This window comes from Triticum aestivum, chromosome 4A (assembly GCF_018294505.1).
Source record: "Triticum aestivum cultivar Chinese Spring chromosome 4A, IWGSC CS RefSeq v2.1, whole genome shotgun sequence".
Taxonomy (NCBI): Eukaryota; Viridiplantae; Streptophyta; class Magnoliopsida; order Poales; family Poaceae; genus Triticum; species Triticum aestivum.
The window spans coordinates 232,087,504-232,110,697 of record NC_057803.1 but is presented as its reverse complement, the minus strand read 5'-3'; the positions used below and the strand labels follow the sequence as shown (position 1 = coordinate 232,110,697).

General features: G+C 42.9%; 1 protein-coding gene across 1 annotated transcript; it reads right to left on the bottom strand.

Moving 5' to 3' along the window:
• Nucleotides 1-99: 99 nt before the first annotated feature.
• LOC543065 (ABC transporter E family member 2) lies at nt 100-16,872 on the bottom strand. Its single transcript, XM_044507598.1, has 12 exons — nt 16,569-16,872; nt 14,796-14,881; nt 14,607-14,704; nt 13,083-13,200; nt 12,872-12,961; nt 11,921-12,225; nt 11,631-11,826; nt 11,372-11,554; nt 10,371-10,640; nt 9,465-9,710; nt 482-618; nt 100-393 (listed from the first exon to the last, which is right to left on the bottom strand). Exons 1-11 carry the CDS (start codon nt 16,669-16,671, stop codon nt 499-501), a joined length of 1,815 nt encoding a protein of 604 aa, XP_044363533.1. The 5' UTR covers nt 16,672-16,872; the 3' UTR covers nt 100-393; nt 482-498.
• Between the last annotated feature and the right edge of the window lie 6,322 nt (nt 16,873-23,194).

The window sequence follows — 23,194 nt, the reverse complement described above, 5'->3', positions numbered from 1 at the left end:
CACACTTCGTCTTTCATAAGACTAGTTCAAAAGGAACGGAACCAACTAGTGAGAGGACATAAAATACAATATGAGGATAAACTACTGAGAGGACTATAATAAGCTCCAAAAGAATATGCATTATAAGATTTCACGATAAAACAATATGAGATGGTAAAGCCATGATACAGCAATGCAAATACAAGAAAACTGATAATCGTTCTCCCCACAGCTCAAACCAACAAAAAATACAGTTTCAACACATGCACTTCTTTGAAACCCAAGCACCACACTCGATGCACTTCACTCCTGTGGCCAATTCACATGTCTCATGGACACACGTCATGGCAAGTTCTCGTTAGCCTCGCGCATGATCCGGAAGGGTTCAAAACATTATTGACGTCCAACAAGAATCTACACAGGAGCCCAAAAAGAAACAAATTCACTAAACAATCAAGAATAAGATACGTGCAGCCATTAACCAATACCAAATTGTAGCAACCTGTGTGCCCCCTCTCACTAGTCATCTAGGTAGTAGTAGGACCCTGCATTCTTTTGTTCTCTGTCCTTAGTAGATTCCAGTTTGTTGATTCGTGGCCTGTAGTTGGTCGGGTCTCTTCTAAATGTAATGTCAAGATGCTATCAGAAAACAACAACAAAAACAAAAGGGAAATTAGCATCCCAAAAACACTACTGTAATGTTTGCATATGCAAATCTAGAATTGGAGAATCCTACTGAAAGTTAATCTTACAGAAAGCTGCATGCCTACAACTCAACCAGAGATGGAAGATTCGATTACTACTTCCTGCATTCTGGTTTATTATCCCACAAGTATTTTTATTTCAAATTTTGACCATACATTTAAATAATAAAATACTCCACCTAGGAATCCTTTTTTCTCCTTTTTTTATGTAGCAAAAGTAGTATCATTAGAAACTTGTAAGTAATAAGACCCTACATCCTGTAGGAATCCTTTTTCTCCTCTTTTTTTTTTGAGTTTTTTCCAGCCTCTTCCTAATCTATATAGAAGATACATGTAATTCTGGGCAGTAGAGGGGGTACAATTTCTGGGTAGGTTTTGCTACGAGCAATCAACCGCCATAGAATCAGATATTTAATTATTTATAGCTCGGTTTTCGACGTGTCGAGTGCTCTCTACAAGAGACCCGTCAAACACCGCCGCCCACCACAACAGCATCAACGCTGTGTCGCCGCTCATGCACCGTAAGGCCTATAAAAGCCCTCCTCCCCATCGCTCGAGTACCATCCCGGCCATCATTCACCACTTCCGTCGTTATCCTCCACACCTACTGTTGTTGATCTGTGCGTGAATTGCGTGGGAAATTTAGCTTTGGCATCCATCCATGCACACACCGTCGGGGGCCAAGTTGCTGCGCGCCGCTGTGCCGCCTCTCCATCCCAGCACCTGATCACCCGCCGAAGCCGTGTCCGCGCGCTGTCTAGCCATCCAGGAGACCGGTCGCCGATCACCACTCCGGTCGTTGTCCCTGTCCTCGACGGACGAAGCCCCACAGTTCGCAAGATCCGCACAGCCGCACCATCTGTTGTTGTTGCCTCGCGCTGTTTCTCCATTGGAGCCACACCAGCCAGCGGGGAGATAAGGTGGAAGCAGCGCCTCCTGACAGTTGCAGGCTGCTCAGCATCAGCGCTTACCGCCGCACAAATCGACACAGGGCACACCAACCCAGCGGTGGCCAACACGCGGCCAAGAACTCATCAGCAGTGCAGCAATAGCCACCAGGACGGACATGCACAACCCTTGGCAGCAGGTCGTTTCACCGGTGCTTATTTCGGTCGGACAACAAAAAGGTATCATTACTTTTTCATTCTTTGAAAGATCTATACCTAACATTTTTTTTCTTAAACATATGTGGACAGTTTGGCAGATAGATGAAGTTTGTGGCTCGCTGCCGCAGTTTTTGTTAGCTAACAAGTATTGACGGGTATTGGCAGAATATCAAGTAGTACCACCTTGCAAATAAAAATACGTGAATCAGTATAAGTATTCCATGGTTAATGGTCATGGCAACTTGGTGCAGGTTAAGGAATATAGAGGTGACTCATGTACTGCACCAAGAAAGTTAGAAGATCAGCTAGAGTATTTTCACTTATGTGGAGAGCCGTGTCCGGGTTGGCGACTTGGCGATATGCCGGTGATTGGCGACTTGCCGTCCTCTTCCTCCTGATTCTTGTTCTTGATTCTTCTTTGTTCTTTCTTCCTTTTCTGATTCCCAACTCTTCTCTGTTCTTTCTTCTCCAATCCTCTTGGTCCATCCAGATCTGAAAAATCATCTGTTCTCTGTTCCTCTCCACAGTTCGTAGAGGAAGAGGTCAAGATTGATTTTTGTCTCCCGGTTTAGATCAAATCCAATTTTCTGTGCTTTTGTGGGGATCTTCTCAAGCGTGCAGATTCCCTATTTATCCTGATCCTAGGTATTTATTCCTCTTGTTCGGTTGCCTCACGCAGTCTTCCATCGGTTGTGTCTTGTGTTAATCGCTAATCCGTCAGATCTGCTGCGAGCCGCCTCTGTAGCTTTTGATTCTCTTAGTCCTCCTGCTAATCACTATAGTTTTGCCGGTGTCTTGATCCGATGAGCTCATGTGCGGAAGTCTCATCTCCCGGTTGCTCTGCTTTCTTGTGGCGTGTTTGGGGTTTCTGCTTTTTGGTGGCGTTGGGGGCTCTGCTTTGCAGCGGCTGCGAACATCCACAGGCTGAGTATCAAGGGAGATGAAGCTGATAGAATGGAATTGTCGAGGAAAAGAAGGAGCAGGAGGCGGACTTAGGTGGTCAGATGGACTCGAGCATGACTCAATATTTTTCTTACGCAGTGGCACGCGGCCCTAACTCAAGCGTCATGAGGGCCATAGCTTGGAATTGCCGAGGTATGGGCCGGGGCCTCGGCAATGATCGTATGCTCTTCTTGGCCAACTTAATTCGCTCCACGAAAGCTCAAGTAACATTTGTCTCGGAAATTAAATCTTCCAAAGTCCATTCTGTCGATCTTGCTAATAGGTTTGATGGCTTTGGCTCATGTGGGGTGATGAACTCAAAGTCACTGTTCATAGTGCTTCCTTCCACTATATATTAGCTAATGTAGTCCATCTAGCTTCTGGGGTCCAATTTTGCTTGATTTGTATGTATGGTGACCCATATCATAGGCAGACTAGTGCCATTTGGAGTCAAATTTCCACTTTTGTGTATGATAATCTGGGTATGCCCATGATCTGTATGGGAGATCTCAATGACATCTTGTATGATACAGATGGATGTAATGGCACTGTGAATTACTTTCGTATGAATGCTTTTCGTTCTCTTGTTAAAAATTATGGGTTTTTTTACATAGGTTTTAGTGGTCCGGCGTATACTTGGCGTGGCAATCAGCACACTTCTAAACCCATTTATCGTCGTCTTGATCGTTGTTTGGTCAATGCAGAGTGGTGCATGCACTACCCTAATACTAAAGTTCTTAATCTGCCTATTATTCTCAGTGATCATGCTCCCATTTTAATGTCGACAGAGGGAAACTTTGTTAAACCCAGACAAGCTTTTAAATTTGAGAATTGGTGGCTGATGGAAAAGGATTTTGCCAATTTTGCTAAATCTGCCTGGAACAATTGTTCTCTTACTTCTTTTGCAGCCAAGACTTCTTCTTTGGCAGGTTCACTTAAAGTGTGGTGCAGGAAAAAGAAGTCACTACAAAGTGATCTTTTGGAGCTAGAAGAACAGATCAATCAGCTGCAACAACTACCATCTCAACAGCAGGACCATGCTCTTGAAGGTGCTCTCACGGTCAGGTATGAGCAGACTATTTCCAAGCTTAGGGTCAGTTCTTTTGGGCGGCTTAAAAAATAAGCTGCCTCTCCCCAGCTTAAAAAATAAGCCGCTCCCAAAATTCATGGAGGCTTCTAGATTAGTAATCCCATAACTAGTTCAGAAGCCCCAATAAATAAGGAAGGGGACTTATGACAAAAGCTAGGGAGGAGGCGACTTATTTTTTAAGCCGCCAAAAGAATTGGCCCTTAATCACTTTTACAAGCAACGCAGCAAGAAAAATTGGGTTGGGGCTAGAGACCGTAATACTAAGTTTTTCCACCAAGCTGTTGTTAAACGTAGGAAGCGTAATACTATTTGTTCTATTAAGGATGAGAACAACATGCTGCATTTCAAACCTACGGCTATCACTAATACGTTTGTCAATTATTTTCGATATATTTTCTCCTCTCCTAATAATAATGCTGATAGACCTCATGAGTTCACTAAATGGCCTAATGATACTTTGGATCCAACTTATTCTCTTCCTAACAAACATGAGGTTTTGCACATTCTTAAAGACATGAAGTTAAATGCTTCTTCAGGGCCTGATGGTTTCAATGTTGAATTTTACTTGGCTGCTTGGGATTGGATAGGGGATGAGGTTACTCAGCTTGTGGTCAATTTGTATCATACTGCTGTTTTGCCTCCTCACATTAATGATACAAATATTGCTCTCATTCCAAAGAAATTGGTTCGCCAAGTCCCTATGGACTATCGTCCTATAAGTCTTTGCAATGTTGTTTACAAAATTATTGCAAAGTCGCTTGCTAACAGGATTAAACCTCACCTTCCTAATTACATAGATCCAGCTCAGCAAGCTTTTATTGAAGGTAGAAGAATTAATGACAACATCATTATTGCCCAAGAAATTACTCACTCTTTCTCTTTGAAATCTTGGAAACATAATGCTTTCATGCTTAAAATTGATCTTGCTAAAGCGTTCGATCATCTTGAATGGAGTTTCATTGTTTCTGCGCTTACACATAAAGGGCTGCATAGTCATTTTATAAATTTAGTTCATGCATGCATCTCTTCGCCCACGTTTTCTGTTGTTATTAATGGTCAACCATCTCATAAGTTTAAAAATTCTCGGGGTATTCGACAAGGTTGTCCTATGTCTCCTTATTTATTTGTCCTTGCTATTAATGAATTGTCCATTGCTCTTAATGAGGCTCTTGCAGCTCATCATCTTCAGGGCATTTCCCTTGGACCAAACTGCCCCTCCATTCACTCAATATTTTTGCAGATGACTTGTTGGTTTGTGGACAGGCCACTCTTCAGGAGGCTACCACTATGGCTAATCTGATTCATCAATTTTGTGCTATTTCTGGACAAATTCCGAACTGGACCAAATCTGCCATTCTTTTCAGCACTCATGTTCCTTCTAATATTGTGCAAGATATTAAGCAAATTTTCCCTGTTTCTTCCTTGGATGCTAATTTTACCCATCTTGGTCACCCGCTGGTTCTTCCTGCTAAAAACAGGGTTGTTGCCTATAACTTTGTTCTCGATAAATTCTTGAATAAGTTGCCTTCCTATAAAGCCAACATGCTTTCTCATGCTGCCCGTCTTGAGTTGATTCGTTCTGTTTTTTCGGCCATCCCTGTTTATTATATGGCTAATATCTTGTTCACGAAGAAATTCATTGCTAAACTTACGGCTATTATTAGAAATTTCTGGTGGACAGGTATTAGAGAAAATGACTCTACAAAGAGCCTTTGTCTTAGGGCATGGAAAGACATTTGCAATTCTAAAGATGAAGGAGGTCTGGGCATAAGGAATTTAAAGGCCATCAACGAAAGTCTTCTTCTAGCAGCTGCTTGGAGGTTAGCTAAATCTCACTCTTCTCATTTGTATCTTGTGCTCAAAGCAAAATATTTCCCAGCTGCTTCCATTTGGACAGCCACTGCTACTCCTCCAAAGTCTGCCTTTTGGGCTTCTATTCTAAAAATGTTACCCAAGCTTAGAACTCATTGTTTTTATCAAATTATGCAAGGTAACATTTCCATTTGGAGCATGCCTTGGTGTACTAATTGGAGTTCAATCCATGATCACCTTATACCACAACAATCTGGTTTTCTGTATCCTGCTTTGGTTAAAGATCTTTGGCTTCCAGGAAAAGATTTGGAATCATGCTCTTATTTTCTCGCTTTTCCAACAACCCATGGCTTCTGCTATTGTTCAAACTGATATTGTTGATGATAATGTTCCAGATTTGCTTTGTTGGGATCTTACTCCTAATGGCATTTGTTCGTCCAAATCTGCTTACAAACTGTGTTTGCAAGAAATCCATTCTAATCCTAGACATGCCCCTAGTGTTGTTCCTTCGGTATTAAAAGATCTTAAATTGTTTTGGAAACAAAAAAACATTCTCCCTAGGGCGCAAACTTTTGCCTGGAGACTTCTAAGAAATGCTTTGCCTACGGGATTGCGCGCTGGTCGTTTCTCAATTCACATTTCTCAGATGTGTTGCCGATGTGGTCAGCAAGAGGATGAGTTTCATCTCTTTTTTCTTTGCCACTTTGCTCGTGCAGCCTGGTTCTCCTCTCCTTGGTTTCTTAAAGCGGATGTTTTACTTCAAGGACATTCTACGATGCATTCAGTGCTTACATCCCTCATTCAGATGAGGCATCCACATGGTTCTATTCCAAATATTCTTAATTTTCTGTGGTGCCTTTGAAAAGCTCGCAATGATTTTCTTTTTGATCGAAAGAAAGCTCTTTCTTATCAAGTTAACATTGCAACGGTTGCTTTGAATTTGGACTCTGATGATGTTCTTTCAAGTCTTTCTAATAAGCAACAACAGATTCAACATCATCTTGCTAACAATCAGCTTCCTTTGCAAGGTACCATGCTCAAGTATGATTTGTTAATTGTCGGAGCGAATTTTTTTTCTGATGCAGCTTTCAGAACAAAGAAAGTCCCTGGTCTTCTACCAGATGAAGTTGCCACAGGTGTTGGAATTTACATCTCAATTCCATTTGCTCAAGGAGAAATCAATGTTCAGATTCAGGCCTCGGCAACATCTACTTCCACTCCTTTACAAGCTGAAGCCATTGCTCTTTCTTCTGCTGCTTATATAGCCTCTCAGCTTAATGTTGTTCATCCAATTTTTTTGACTGATTGTCTTTCTCTTGCCAAGTATGCTGCTCTGAGAAACACCTTGGACTGCTCTATTCCTTGGAACATTAGAAAGGATCTGGCCATTTTTCTCAAGCAAACTGCTTTCTTGCATCCGAAGGTGTTTCATATTTCTAGAGAGATTAATGGTATTGCACATAATCTTGCTCAACAGGTTTTTAGATCCACTGGTAATACTCAAGTTTGTTGCTTTGCTCGAACTCATTCTCCTAGATCTTGCCATGTTGTGCCTCTCCTATCAAAATTTCAAATTCCAGGTGTTAAACTACATACTGTGCACTGCTATTAGTATTTGGTCTCCTCACTATTAGCTTCTTTTCCTGTGCAAGCTGCTCTGTCATGTTTGTTTTTTCAGATTTTCATCTACAGGGCCCTTAGAACTATGCTGGACTTGGACTGTTGGAGATGCAAAGTATTTCTTCTTTGTTTTGCAGGTTGTGCGCATCTATGGGATGCTGAAGGAAGTTTCTCTCTTACAGGTCTGGCTTGCTGTAACTGCTCTTTTCGGCGCATGCATGCAAGCTTCTTATGTTTCAGAAAACACGGTAACAACTCTCATAGGTAAGAATGGATTTCCCTGGACTGTACCTATTCTATCTTTTTCAGTTTTATATAGCACAATTAGATATGCACATGGTTCAAAGTTAGTTGTACTATTTACTCAGGATGGGAATGGGCCAGACCGCTCCGGCCCAGACCTGGTCCCTGCAGGCCCCTCTATTCTCTTCAGGGACATAGAGCCGACCCAATGGTCCAATACCAAGTTGCCTCATGTCCATCCCATTTTACTAGTATAATGTACAAAAGCAAAGAGCATTTACACAACAACTTGTTTCAACTAGCATCATTTATCTGTAGGAATTTTTAGTAAGTTAAGATATTTAGAATTTATTTGTTCAATGAAAAAAAGAATATATGCACCTTCGTTTCTATTTCTACCACGAACCGTTTGCACCATACGGTAGCATTTTGTAACTCTGAAACAAAAGTGGTCTTGGGTCATTAGTTTGAAATTTTCATACAAGCACAAGGGTAACAACCTAACAAAGGCATGTGCATCATAACGGCAGACTACAGCCTTGGGCAACTAAATTAGGGTCGACCCGTTTGTCCCGGTGGACCGGTGATGACCGGCTCCCCTGGCCCAATTTTCTTATGAAGTCGGCCCACAAGACCCATCGGCTTTGTTATGGGCAGGGCCGGACCAATGTCCCAATGGGTAACATCGACCCATTCACATCATGACTATTTACTTTGTAGTGTGCTCTTTCTGATTTAGTCACACTTGTTTCTTTTAAATCAGGAACATGCTACCCTTAGGTCTGAATTCTGAAGGGGAAATTCGTGATGTGAATGGGGAATTTGCTATCGTATGATGTTGTTTAATTTAATGCAAACGACTGACAATGTTCATTGTTGAGTTTCTTCTATCACTATGCAAAATGAAACACGGCAGGTGAAATCATGGCATTTATTCTTGATTTTTGCTAAGTGTAATTATTGAGTTATAAGATTTTGATGCCAATGTAATTGAAATGCTGCTAAAATGTTCTCCTAGTTGATGATTTAATATGGTGGCGGAAAAGATAATCAATATAGGTTTTGCTCAACGAAGTCATTTTTCCATGTGCCGCCGCCTCTTTGCGATCTGGATCCAACACAAGTTACAGGAGGTTCATTCAACTACCACAAGTTGTGATGCGCATTCAACTATTACATTTTCATTGTAAACAAAATTATGTGATCCATGTGTATATGTATACATCATATCCAAACGCAGGTCAAGATGTGGCACTTGGGGGGTTTCAGTTCTGGAACACTTTTAGAATTATGAGCATTGTTCCTATGGGCTGCATTATTTGTTGCTCCTTCAAAGCGTTTAGGTAATAGTATAGTTTGTAAACTCTGTTTAATATTGTGCCATCATTTTTACGAGTTTAGCCTTGATGTGCACAAATATGCTTAAATGCTGCAGCTCACATTTATGTGTTGCTGTACATGGAAGTCTATGATATGGAGTAGGTGAACATATATTTTGAAAAGTTTGCTGCTGTTTTTCTATACACTTTTGTGGCTCTATATATTGTTCCTAAATCAAGCTTATAGAGGTAACTATGATACAATATATTAAAACCCAAATAATGGCCTCCAGAAACTACCTAACACCTGCATATTTATTCGTTACGCATACATGTTGATAAAGACAAGAGAAGATGTAAATATAAACTTCCATGACTGAATAGGAGGTTAGACAAGTACAATTTTATGCAAAATATGAAAATCAACACAAAATCTACCAGCGAGGTACACAAACAGACTAGTTTCCACTAGGAATCCAACTATATTTTTTATGGCATATCATTTCTATTTTGCAGTCAAACCTATGGTCAAAGGTTGACCCAAAATACGAGGAGGGCTAATAAACCGAGACGGAGGAAGTATAGTACTCCCTCTGTGAAGAAATATAAGCAGGGAGTATCTTGTAAATATTTATTACCCTGCACTTACCGATAAGAATTTATTCATCCCAGATACCAAAGACTGTGGTGCATTGGCAGTACAGTCAATAGAAGCAAGTCCCTCATAAACAATAACCTTGTCCGCTAAGTAGGTTGCCATAATGAAATCATGCTCCACAATAAATGCAGTTTTCTTTGCATGAAGGATGAATCTTTTGATAACCTTCGAGGCAACAATACGCTGCTCTGAATCGAGATATGCACTTGGCTCATCAATTAAATAAATATCTGCAGGCTGAACAGCCACAAAGTTGGTATCAATAAGCTGACAGGACGTATGTTCTTGGCCCCATTAAATATTACTCCCTCCATCACAAAATATAGTACATATTAGATTTTTTCCAAGTCAAATCTTGTAAACCTTGACCAAGTTTATAGAAAAATTGAAATTTATCAACATCTAGAATGCCAATTCAACACCATTGGATTCATCATGAAGTATAAATTGCATATGGTATACATTTGATATTGTAGATATAGATGGTTTTCCTTATAAACATGGTCAAAGTTTGCGAAGCCTGACTTTTGGTAAAACCAATGTGGACTATATTATGGGGTGGAAGGAGTACCGTTTAGGAAAATCGTTTTCACACATGAGCCAAGGACTGTGTTGATATTTAGACATGCTAAAGATCACACTAAAGCAGGGTGAAGCATCACAAATAGATTATGGACCATATATTATCTTTGTGCTTGATACAATATCCAAAATCTTACTCAACCATAAAAGCAGAGCGAGAAAGGAGTCTTAAAAAACTAAATGGAAAATATACATTTAGTATATTGAACATTTAAAAACAATACAAGATGAGAAGCCTTCAGAAGTTCAAAACCATATGATGCAAAAAAGAATTGCTTTATCCCGTACAAAGTTTGAAGTGGAAGAAGAAAATACCTTTCCAAGGCACAAACATAATGCTACTCTCTGGAGCTCTCCACCTGATAAATTAATAACTTCCTGGTCCATGAGTTGCTCAATTTGTAGTGGTTTCATAACATCAGATACAAACTGAGGATGAGTATATGAATCGCGTATTTTCGAATGAAGCAAGTGCCTCACTGGATGCTGGAATTTTGGGCTGATCTTTTGAGGCTTGTAGGACACATTGAATTCAGGAATTTCAACCTCGGTTCCTTCCATGGTATCTGGCTTCAACAACCCGGCCTGTCCAGTCACAACAAGAAAGTATGATGCAACTGCTTCATCAATTCAGTAAATTACATCATGTACTATTTTAGCCAGATAAGCTTCACATGATTTGAGCCATGTAACAGTAAATTTCTTATAAAATCATAAGTATACAATACAGTACCATCAGAAAGACAGGGTATCCTCGATTTCTTAAGGTAAAATTCACACCTTTAAATAGCCGATATCAATAGATTAAATGTTGCACCCCGCTTTATAGAGAAGAGTAAACTGCATTCATCTTAGATGAACATTTTCAAACAGCAACAACAAAGCCTTTTAGTCCCAAACAAGTTGGGGTAGGCAAAATACTGCACCCCTTGAGAACAGCAACATACTAAATTGTATACATTGGGTTTGAAGCACCACCAAACTAAATTGTGTTAACAATATCCAATAGGAATCTTGATTCGGTAGTACTTAGTTGACTTTCAGAGTACTACACTACTAGGGAGTTAACACAAGTTTTAATAGTGGCAAAGAAAAAACTAGACATATTCTGCACTTGTTGAAATTTCAACCTTGAAATGGATAGTCGTGATTTTTTCTATATAGTGTCAAGCTCAGTGTCCGTAATGGTAAGAAACTAAAGAGCCAAAGGTTCTCATATCATTTCAAATACTAGCACTACTTACAAGGTTTGCAAGATAAGAATAAGGTGAGAGAGGGAAGTAGGGCGGAGGGAGGGGAGAGAGAGAAAGATGTACCAGCATTCTGATGAATGTAGTTTTCCCTGTGCCGTTCTCACCAAGCATCACAACAATCTGAGAATCAGTGAATTCACCCTCAACAACAGAGAGCTTGAAATTTCCCTGTGTTTTGCTCATGGTAGGGTACTTGTACCGCTGGTACGTAGCAACTTCCTCTGCGCTTTCCTGGGTCTCCGCAATCTAACAGGACCATACTAAAATAAGACAAAGGTTTCATAACTGAACAAGTATTTCAAATCCTATGAGCCAATGTTACCTTAAATGTAAGAGATTCATCTCGAAACCGAAGGTTTTCTGTTGGAACAAATCCAGCCAGGAAAATATTGATACCTTCTCGGACAGAAAATGGTAACGTAACTACACCGTAAGCACCTGGCTTCCCATATAAGCAGCAAATAAAGTCGGACAAGTAATCTAAGACACTCAAGTCATGTTCGACAACAATGACATAGCTGAAAACAAATCAGAGAACACTTCATAACAAATTTCTTGAAGCTTTTAGTCAAAAGATCCAAAAGATAATTAGGATAACAAATGATGCATTACCTGTTTGATCTAAGCAAAGACCTAATGACTCGGGCAGCCTTAAGCCTCTGTTTAACGTCCAAATAACTTGATGGCTCATCAAACATGTAAATTTCCGCACTTTGTACAGCAACAACTGCTATTGCAAATCTCTGAAGCTCGCCACCAGACAGATCTCCTACATTTCTGTCAATAACTTGGTTCAATTCAAGGTCAACGCACAGCTCATTTTTCATATCCCGCTCATCTTTCTGCTCAAGTACTTGCCCTACATTTCCTTGAACAGCTTTTGGAATATGGTCGACATACTGTGGCTTGATGATTGCCTATAGAATATGGGGGGCAGAGATAGAATGCACAGTATCAGAAGCGTTCAACAGCATAAGACAGATGCAAAATCATACACTGGAACAGCCTATTCAAAAATGTCTGAGTACTAGGTACTTCCTCCGTCCAGGATTGAAGGGCCGGCGCACCATACGGCGTCCATATTTGTTAGGCCATTTGCTTTTATAGCGCTGTGTTTCTCTGGTGATCTGTTGCTAGTCCCATGTGATGATTGGACATGCATACACATGCAAGCTAGGGGAGAGAAATAGGCTGCTGCTGCATGCATGCTATTGACTGGGGCACGCAAGCAGGAGAGCGACCACATGCAGACTTGGGGGAGAGATCAAAGGACTATGCAATTAAGATGGCTGAGTCCCTTGGTCCTATAGAACTGGGCATCCAGACCAATAAACTCGGACGTAAGGAGTATTTGGTATGTCAGTAACTACAATATGGTGACAACCCCAAGACTTGAATAATCTCAGACTATCTATATGTGTATAGTCAAACTATTCAGATGCATTACAAAAAAATTCTTAGCACACGTGGAAAGTGATTATAAGCTGGATATCAAGAGCTTGTTGAAAACACGTATTAACAAGCCCTGCATGAATTACAAGGACGATAAGTAAAAAGTAGAACCTTCAGGTTATCCTCCAATATGCGCGTAAAATAGTTCTGAAGTTCAGACCCACGGAAATATGTAAGGATCTCTTGCCAGTCAGGTGGATTCTGCAAGAGAAGATCTATGAATAACCATCTGTTGTGCAGGGAGTTAAGGGGCTCCCCCAATCTAAGAAACCAGTTGAAACCAACCATCAGACAGGAATCAGAGAAGAGATACTGAACATACTTTGAATCGTCCCAGATTGGGCTTCAGCTTGCCAGCTAAGACTTTAAGTGCTGTTGACTTCCCAATTCCATTGGTTCCAACAAGACCCAAAACTTGACCAGGTCTTGGAACAGGCAACCTGCAAACTCTAAATTATTACTTCTTCGAAAGGGCAGCCTCAACCCAGATTAAATAACACACAAATACCAAAAAACAATACACATCCATACAACAACGCTGCGTTTGGATGTCTGTAATGAGGCCCTGAATTGGATTTGGTATTCCCGAATTTCCAATTCAGCTGTTTGGCATGCACATGGAAACAGCAGTCTGAAATAAAATGAATACAGCACCGAAATCGCTAGCCCTCCCAACGTTTCCGAGCTCAACCCCTCCGATTTGGTTGGACATCGTCCATCCCACAAAAAATAACGATTCAATTTTTATTTCTTCCCTCGCTTGACCAAGGAAACAGCGGCCCCCCGCGTGACCTGAGAGGACCCCGACAGCGGGGAAGCCCTCCGACGGCGGTGGCCAGTCCTCGCCGGCCCTCCGGCACCTGAATCCCCGCCACCTCAGCTCATCCCCCTCCTCCAATGGATGCCTCATCTCCCCCTCCGGCTCGGATCTCGTCATGGAGTTGCAGTGGCCATCCGTCAGGACTAGCAAGCCATGGCCGCCGCCGCCGGCGGCGCTGCCGATCCCGCCGTCACCACCTCCATCCCCACCTGCACGCATTGGTAACCATCCAATCTCTCGCGATTCGTCCCTTGTTTGTTTCTTCTTTGCTGCTGGTTACGAGTTGCCAAAATAAAAATATTGCAATATTGCTCACGTCCTTTCAATCTGGCTATCTCTTCAGTCGTTACTAATTCACTAATTCATCAATTGGTGCTCGAATGCACATTACCCAGCCATGTACTGTCAAGTGTCAACTGCAGGAACAGATTTCATGGTGCTTGCTCTCTTATGACACTGCAGGAAATTTTGTTTGTTTCATATAATCATCCAGTCCAAATTTAGTTTCTCTTCACCGTATTGCTAGATGAGATTAGTAACAGAAGGATTGATTGTTAAATTTTGATGGGTGGATTGATTCTTAATTATGTGTGGAACTTATGGCTCTGCTTTGGCTGGTTGCTTTTCATAAGAGACATATTGTACAAATTTTGATATTATGTGTGGAACTTATGATTCTGCTTTGACGGGTGGATTGATTCTTAATTTTGTGTGGAACTTATGATTCTTAATTATGTGTGGAACTATAATTATGTGTGGAAATTATAGTCACAAATTGTACAAATTTCGATTTGATACATATAGAACAAGGCACTATGCAATTCCATAGTTTGCCATCCAAACAAGATTTGGTATTGAAACCTCACTGGGATTCCATGAGCCAATTCCATGAGCATCGAAACAAGCGAAATAGTATTCATGTCCATTACAGTTTCCCCACTGAATTGGTATTGAAACCAATTCAATACGGAGGCCTTTAATACAGACATCCAACCGCAGCGCGAGGCTCTTTGATTAAAAAAGTACCTGTGCAATTTGAAGGTATTCGGTCCATAGCGATGGGTAGTATCTTTCTCCAAATCTTTTGGAAGATTGATGATTTCAATGGCATCAAAAGGGCATTTCTGCATCAAGTATTACAGCAGAAGTGAGAAGATTATAGTAACACTATGAAAAATCATACATCTTAATTGCAGTATTAAATGACAAGCATACCTTAACACAAATACCACAACCAATACACAGCTCTTCAGAAATGAATGCAAGTTTGGCCACTGGACTAACTTCAATGCAAAGCTTTCCTGTACAATAAAACAGTTAATTGTCATAACCACAGCAGCACTTTAGCTAGGAAACCCTCTAGCATGCATAACACATCAACGTGCTTGGTAATGTTAGGGAAAGGGGATGGGAGTTTAGATGTGGGAGTTTGTTGGGGGAGTAGGCTTGGGAAATTGATTACTACTCTAAAACCCACGTTTGGTGTGAGGTGAGATTTAGAGCCTGTTCGGATGCACTCCGCTCCTGGAGCGGGCGGAGTGGCGTCGAACGCTACCGCTCCTCAGAGTAGACGGAGTGGAGCGGAGCTGGATGCAGTTCAATCCGGCGGAGTGGCTAATACCGAGCTCCGCGGGCGACTCCCTGTGCCAGCTCGATCCAATTTCTTTCTCTCTCACAGCGATTCGGCGCCACCCATTAGCGTTGTTCCTGGCGGGCTCGCCGTCCACGCCACGACGTGCTCCCGGAAGGCCGCGTCCGTGTGCGCCACACCACATCAGCGAGCTCAGGCGGCCGCGCCCGCCGCGTCCCCGGCCTGTTCCTGGAGTGCCGCCAGTGACTCCGCCGAGAAGTGCAGCACGTGCCCGCGCAGCGGCGTCCGTGCCGGCCTCTGGATGAGCTTTGACAGGTCCGCGCATGGCAGCATGATCGTCGCCGGCGCCATGCCGCCGTCGGGCGACCAGCGCTGGAACAAGCCTTTGGCGCGATGCTGGAGCTTCCGGAGGCGCCAGGCTGACGTGCGTGATCTCGACCAGCGCGTTGAGGAATCCCCAGAAGGCGGCCGTTCCGTCGGCCAGTGCGTGGTTGCAGACGAAGCCGACGAAGACGCCGCCGGCGAGCTGCGTGACCTGCACGGTGAAGAGCGGGAGCTGCTGGCCGTCATAGTTGACGGCGTCATTGAGCGGGAAGAAGACCTCGAGGACCTACAGGACGTCCACGCCAGGAGGAACGACGTCGGCGACCGTGACGCGGCGGCCGGCGACGACGTGGAGGAGCTCGACGGCCCCTGCACCCTTATGATCGATCGTGTATGGACTTTGGAGTGGAGTCAGTTGCCAAACGTCTTGTCAACTCTCGATTTTCATTGGAGGAGCCATCAGTCAAGGAGCTGGGAGTGGAGTCAGAGATTTGAAGGAGTGGAGTGCATCCGAACAGGGCCTTAGTTCGAATTTTGGGAATTGGGCTCCTTAATTCCCTTTCCCCCTTTCCTCCTCAACTCCCTTGCCACCGGCCAAATAATGGATTATATGTTTCAATACCCCCAAAACACTCATTCCCTAACACTAAATCCCCTCAACCAAACACACTGTAAGCACCAAAAGGGGAAATGGAGAATTGTTGCAGCCACAATAAGCGCTATAAATGTGGACACTGATCCTTGTTCATAGACTACAATAACAAACAAATGGCAACATGTATGAGAAACTGAATCAAATCTTAAGCACGTAACAACGCTTCAGCAAGTTCGTAGCAACGATACTACAGCTGCCAAAACAAAAACGTGACCATGTTAAGCGATCCAATTCCCCAGATCCTGCTAGTACAAGGCACACACCAGTCAGCTTGAAATCAAAATCATCATATAAACAGATTGCCCCGTGGAAATGGGAAACCACTGGGATCTACGCTTTGATTCGCCAATAGCACCGGCAGACAAATCGTAAGCCCACATCGATCAGACCCGCGAGTGTGGAGAGAGAGGCGAATTACCGGTCTTGACAACGGGGCAGCTCTTCTTGCACTCCTGGCGGCACTTCTTGGGCTTGCACTTATCCTCGCTCACGATCGCGATACGGGTCAAACGGTCCGCCATCTGCGGCGACTCTCCGTATTCGCCGCCCCGTCCAAAGAGATTTCCGCTGGAGGGGGCAGAGCGCTACCACAGGCGGCGGCACTAGAGTTAGGCGTGGAAGTGGCGGCGGGGAGAAGGGTATATCACTTTGGCTTTGGCTATGGAAGTGTTGTCGTACGCGCGCCGGTGGGCAGACCAACCAAAAAACCCTAGGCTCGAGTCCTCCAGCCGGACCCTCAAATTCGGCATCTCAATTATAGATTCGTGCCGGAGATTGAGGCCTCAGCGATGACCGTCAGATCAAGAGGTGAATGGATTGGATCGCGCCATGGAACTCTGCGGTAGCGCCATGCAATTTTGTGCCGGTCCAGAGGTATTTTCGTCTTTTGCACTTGCACAGCCCAATCACTATGCCTTGATCCATCCCCGCACGACTTCCATGACCCCCTTTCTCCTCTCGCTCTCCTGACTCCCTCTCTCTCTCTTTCCACAGACCGTTATCGTCGTCACCACCACCTCCGATCCCTCCTAGCATGGTCGTCTTCGGCGCCACCATCGGTAGGCAGGCCTTTGCCTCGCCTCGTTCTACCGATTCACCGCTCTAGCCGCTGCTCTACGCCCCTGGATAACTAACCCTAGTTGTGGCTCGGGTAGGCGGCAAGGCTACGTGATGGCCGTCGGTTGAGCCCTCGCGCAACTCCTGGTGCGGAGCACCCTACGGTCATCCCATGAATACTACACCAACTCCTCAAGAGCCAAGTTGATAGAGGCAAAGGTGTCCCGTCTTTCGATGAGATGATGGCTATCGTTTTTGGTGGAGTAGACTTTGACGATTCGACTGCGAACGTGTGAGGACGTCGCGCTTTAGCAATCACTAAACCAACTCCGAGAGGTTATTGACCACGCCGGAGCACGATCAACCTGCCCACAAGGGTCTATTTCCCGCAAGCAAACGAGAGAACAAGCAAGAAACTGAAACTGCAATCTGGATATTGCGAATATAAGAGGAAAGCTTTATTGATCAAGGTGGGAATCTGAAAGCGGTCTTGGTCTGGTCCTTGGACACAAACGAAATATACGAAGTTGCAATGGTTAACTTTTAACTAAACAAATCGCAAGCAAAAAGCTATTAGATGGATCTACATATATAGAAGCAAGGGGTGGCGGCCAAGGAGGTGGGAGGACATCTCAAGGCAGACTAAAACTAAACATAGGTCGTACAAGGCTCATGGGCCCAAGTGAAGGTGATGCAACACCTTTGGACTCGTAGTTTGACTCGGATTCTGCTGCAGCGTCAGATTATTTCATCAATATCTCAATGCTCCGGACGAATATGAAGGTGAATCCAATTGGGTTGAAAAGTGCACGAAATCTATTTTCCAAGAAAAAAGAATCACCCAATTCCGAGGCCGAATGAAAGAGATGTTGAAGTTTTGAGTCGGGTATGTCTGTATAGTCCGAATCTGAGTCCAGAACGTGTGGGACTTGGACTCTAATTTCTCTTGGCCTGAAAGTGGCGTGAGAGGACTTCTTGAACAGCACCTAAACTTCTCTTTTTCCCTTATCTTCATATGTGGATTGTACAAAAGTTCTATACACCTGCAATTAGACATGTCACAAAAGTCTGTGAAGTATTTTTGTCCTCGATAACGTAAATAAATTATTGCATAGTTTGCATTAGAAATCACCTCACAAATATGCATGTATGCAATATTTTTGGTCGTATCCAAGGTAGTCATGTCCTCATCATCCTCCCTTTCTTGAAAACAAAGCCGTCATCGGTGTTGCTTAATCTGAAATGTGGCTAGCAAAAAACACAATGTGTATATGCTGTATATGTATATGTCATCCATTTTTTACTTCCCTTGATTTTTAAACATATGGCACATGGATACATGAGTAACTTTCATAGTTCATAGAATATAAAGCCAAAATATTATCACAAAAAGTAGAAGGCATGAAAATATTGCAACTTAGTTTGTACATATAAGTGAAGCTCTTATTCATATCAAAAGATTGACAATATCTATCATTAAACCATCCCAACAATGATGAATAAACCTTACTTGCATTAAATTTACATGCTACAACATGCTTAAATAAGCAAACATGCAACAGGTCATTTGACACAGAATCATCACCAAGATTAGAGGTCATATCAAAATGATTAAACACTGTCAAAATTATTTTCAAATGTATTTGATCCAAATCTGATTTATTCCCTGGTTCACATGGTTCTTTTGCATCAACAGTTAATTCAATTGGTGCACTCGATATTGTTGATATTGCATTTGTTTGATCACATGGCAAAGTCAAATCATCAACATAATCCTCTAAAATAGGTGATGTGATCAAAGTAGTGGGTAGGTCATAACATGGTGCATTGAAATTGACAAGACATTCATCATACTCATGTGGGGGTGGAAAATCAGTACCTTTGTCTTTTATGATCAACTGAGATGATGTAGGCACTCTCGATAGTGATGTGTCACATGGTGGAGGTGATGTAGTCCTCACAACAACGGATGTGGTTGTCATAGTATGCATAGTAGTTGAAGCAACAATCGTATCAACTCTTGGAATGTGCACCATGCGCTTGTTCTTCTTGTGGGCAACACGTCATTTTATTTCCTGTTCAGCATTGCAAGCAAGACGAAACAAATGGTCCGTAGGATAACACTCTTCATGAATTAGTATCTCTTGAATATCACGGTTTAATCCTCCCCAAAATCCATCCATAAAATCTTCTTTACTCTCTTCTAGAAATGAGTGCAACAAAGTAGTTTGTAAATCATTATAATATTTTGTTACGGTATCTGTGCCTTGTTTTAAATGTTGTTATTTTTTAATCATGCCACGAGTATAATAAACATCAATGAATATATCTCTCGTGAGAAGTTTTAAATCATCCCAAGTAGTAGGTATAAAATCAAGGTTTAACTGACAATATTCACTCCACCAAACTAAAGCAAAGCTACTGAAAGTACTAACAGCGGCTTGAAATTTTCCACGTTCATCAAAATTATGGGAAGCAAATATAGCATTTTTTCATACTCCCATTCAATATATAAACGAATTACTGTTGGGCAATTGATAGAACCTCAAATAATTATGACGATATCCAGGCAATGATCATTACATAGGCATCACGTCCAAGATTAGTAGACCGACTCCTGTCTGCATCTACTACTATTACTCCACACATCGACCACTATCTAGCATGCATCTAGTGTATTAAGTTCATGGAAAAACGGAGTAATGCAATAAGAACGATGACATGATGTAGACAAGATCCGTTTATCTATTGTGTAGATATGGATCCCGTCTTTTTATCCTTAGTAGCAACGATACATACGTGTCGGTTCCCTTTACTATCACTAGGATCAAGCACCGTAAGATCGAACCCACTACCGGGCACCTCTTCCCATTGCAAGATAAATAGATCAAGTTGGCCAAACAAAACCCAAATATCAAAGAAGAAATATGAGGCTATAAGAGACCATGCATATAAGAGATCAAAGAAACTCAAATAACTTTCATGGATACAAAAATATATGACTGATTATAACTCAAAGTTCATCAGATCCCAACAAACACATCGTGAAAAGAGTTACATCATATGGATCTCCAAGAGACCATTGTATTGAGAATCAAGAGAGAGAGATGAAGCCATCTAGCTATTAACTACGGACCTGAAGGTCTACAAAGAACTACTCACGCATCATCGGAGAGGCACGAATGGAGGTGGTGAACCCCATCCGAGATGGTGTCTAGATTGGATCCGGTGGTTCTAGATTCTGCGGCGACTGGATGAATATTTCGTCGACTCCCCTAGGGTTTTGGGAATATTTGGGTATTCATAGAGCAAATAGGCGGTCTGTGGGGCACCCGAGGTGGGCACAACCCACCAGGGCGCGCCTGGGCCTCCTGGCGCGCCCTGGTGGGTTGTCCCCTCCTCGGGACTCCCCAGGTGCTACCAAGGCCCAACTTCTTCCTTCTGGTCCATAAAACATCTCCGTAAAGTTTCATGGCATTCGGACTCCGTATGATATTGATTTTCTGCGATGTAAAAAAACAAAAAAAAGAAACTGGCACTTGGCACTATGTCAATAGGTTAGTACCAAAAAATGATATAAAATAATTATAAAACATCCAAGATTGATAATATAACAACATGAAAACAATCAAAAATTATAGATACGTTGGAGACGTATCAAAGATCAAGGCCATTGAGCAGATCCAAGTGCCAAGGATAGTTAAGGATGTGAGGTGCTTGACGGGATGCGTTGCCGCACTGAGCAGATTCATCTCCAAGTTTGTCGAGCATGCCCTGTCATTCTTCAAGGTTTTGAAGAAGGCGGGACCCGTGAAGTGGACCCCGGAAGCAGATGCAGCTCTGCAAGAGTTGAAAGCCTACCTATCGTCTGTGCCCACCTTGATGGCACCCAAACCCCCAAAACCATTGTTGCTATACTTGGCGGCAACCAACCAAGTGGTCAGTGCGGCTTTGGTAGCGCAGCGAGAGGTGGATGAGGCAGAAAGTGGCCAGATCACGGCAGAGTCAGAAAAGTATCAGGACAGCAATGAGAACACACTACAAAAAAATACACTTCCGTGATGATACGTGTTTGTCACAGTAGGTCGCTTTTTTTATCATGCATGTACATCCATGACAAATTTATGACAGAATCAAGATAGTCATACCTGTGCTGTTGTAGAAGTGTTCCATGACATTACCAAAATTATCATCACGGAAGTGTCCACTTCCATGATGATAAATCGCGCGTCATAGAAGTGCTTTTGTCAAGGGTGACCGACACGTGGCATCCACCGTAACGGAACACCGTTAATCTATCGGGTCGGGTTTTGGATCCGATAACCCGTTAACAGCCCCGACCAATGGGGATTTTCCACGTGTAAAATAATCATTGGATAGAGGAAACACGTGTCGGCTCATCGTCGGGACAGATGTCATCCACTCACTGGACAGAAGGCGCCTATGATACGTCGACACGTGGCACGGCCCAACAAGTTTAAATGGGCCGGCCCAACTAAAGGCCCACGAGATTTTGTGGACCATAATGGGCCGACCCAGCTAAAGGCCCACGAGATTTTGCGGACCATAATGGGCTGGCCCAGCTAAAGGCCACGAGATTTCGTGGGCCATAATGGGCCGACCTAGGTACAGGCCCACAAGATTTTTGTGTGCCATAATAGGTCGGCCCAGGTAAAGGCCCACAAAATTCTTGTGGATCATAATGGGCTGGCCCAGCTAAAGGCCCACGAGATTTCGCCGACATTAATGGGTCGGCCCAGCTATAGGCCCACAAGATTTTGAGGACCCTAGTAGGCCGGCCCGTTAACTGGCTGCCATGTTTTGGGCCAAATGCCGGCCCATATTTGATACGGTCTATTAATGGCCTGCCACGCTCCGGGCCTAATAGTGGCCCATATGAGATCCGGCCCGTTAAAAGCCTACCACATTCTGGGCCAAATTACGCCCCAGATCAGGTCCGTCCCTTTAAGAGGTTTTGGGCCTAATTATGGCCCATATCAGATTCGGCCCGTCAACTGGACACTATGCTTTTGGGCCCACTTGCTAAAGGCCCACTTAGTAATTCGGTCTGATATTAGTTTTGTCCTGTTAAGGGCATGTATAACATTTTGGCCCTATATTAATTTCAGTCTGTTAAAAGCCCGTCATATAGTTGGGCCTAACTACGGCCCGGTTTGCATCCGGCCTGCTCGCAGTCGATAACTGATTGGTCCAAACAAGGACCGAGACAATTTTTTGGCATGTTAAAAGCCCGTGATTTGATTCGCACAATCATGGGCCGGGGTTCATTTCGGGCTGCTGCCGGCCCGTGAGCTGGTCGGCACGTTTCAGGCCCAACCTACATCGTGATTGTATGACGGCCCGATTATGTACCATAATTTTATGGTTTGGTCGGTTTACTGCGAAGACAGGATATATATACAGTAAAATAACTGCAGTATCGTGAATAAGAAAAAACCTATACTATACAATAAAGAAATTACGGCATATTACATCCACTGGGCATCAAAGTTCGCCACTATGATAATAAAGCACAAGCAGACATCAGATTACATACACTGGGCATCAAAGATCGCCACCAGTGCAAATAAACACGTCGACAAAATAATATACAAAACCGACAACACTTCAATAGAGTTCAAGAAAGGTTAGCCCTGCTGGGGAGCTGCAGCGCAAGCAGCTGAGCAAGATGATGAGACTGCCTTTGTTCAACACTTATATCTTCCTCACTCTGAAAGATAAACAAGCAGGCAGATGACAGGTTTTGCACATAAAATTATTAGTGCTGACAATTCATCACATTTCTTACTGACGAATAAAGTGGCACAGTTTAAATTTGCATTAACACAATATGGTATTGTTCAGGTCAAGACATGGCAGGAAATGCCATTGTGAAGGAGTTGGCAGCTTCACGACACCACTGAATTATAGATCAAGAACTCATAAGTATCAATGGTTAGTGTGCTGTCAATTTATACCATTTCAGAT

Excerpts from the sequence above, each read along its gene's own strand:
- LOC543065 (XM_044507598.1), bottom strand. The coding sequence starts at position 16,671 with ATGGCGGACCGTTTGACCCGTATCGCGATCGTGAGCGAGGATAAGTGC. Across the intron at positions 11,827-11,920 it reads TCTTTGCTTAGATCAAACAG|CTATGTCATTGTTGTCGAAC; the intron begins GTAATGCATCAT and ends ATTTGTTTTCAG. Across the intron at positions 10,641-11,371 it reads CTACATTCATCAGAATGCTG|GCCGGGTTGTTGAAGCCAGA; the intron begins GTACATCTTTCT and ends GTGACTGGACAG.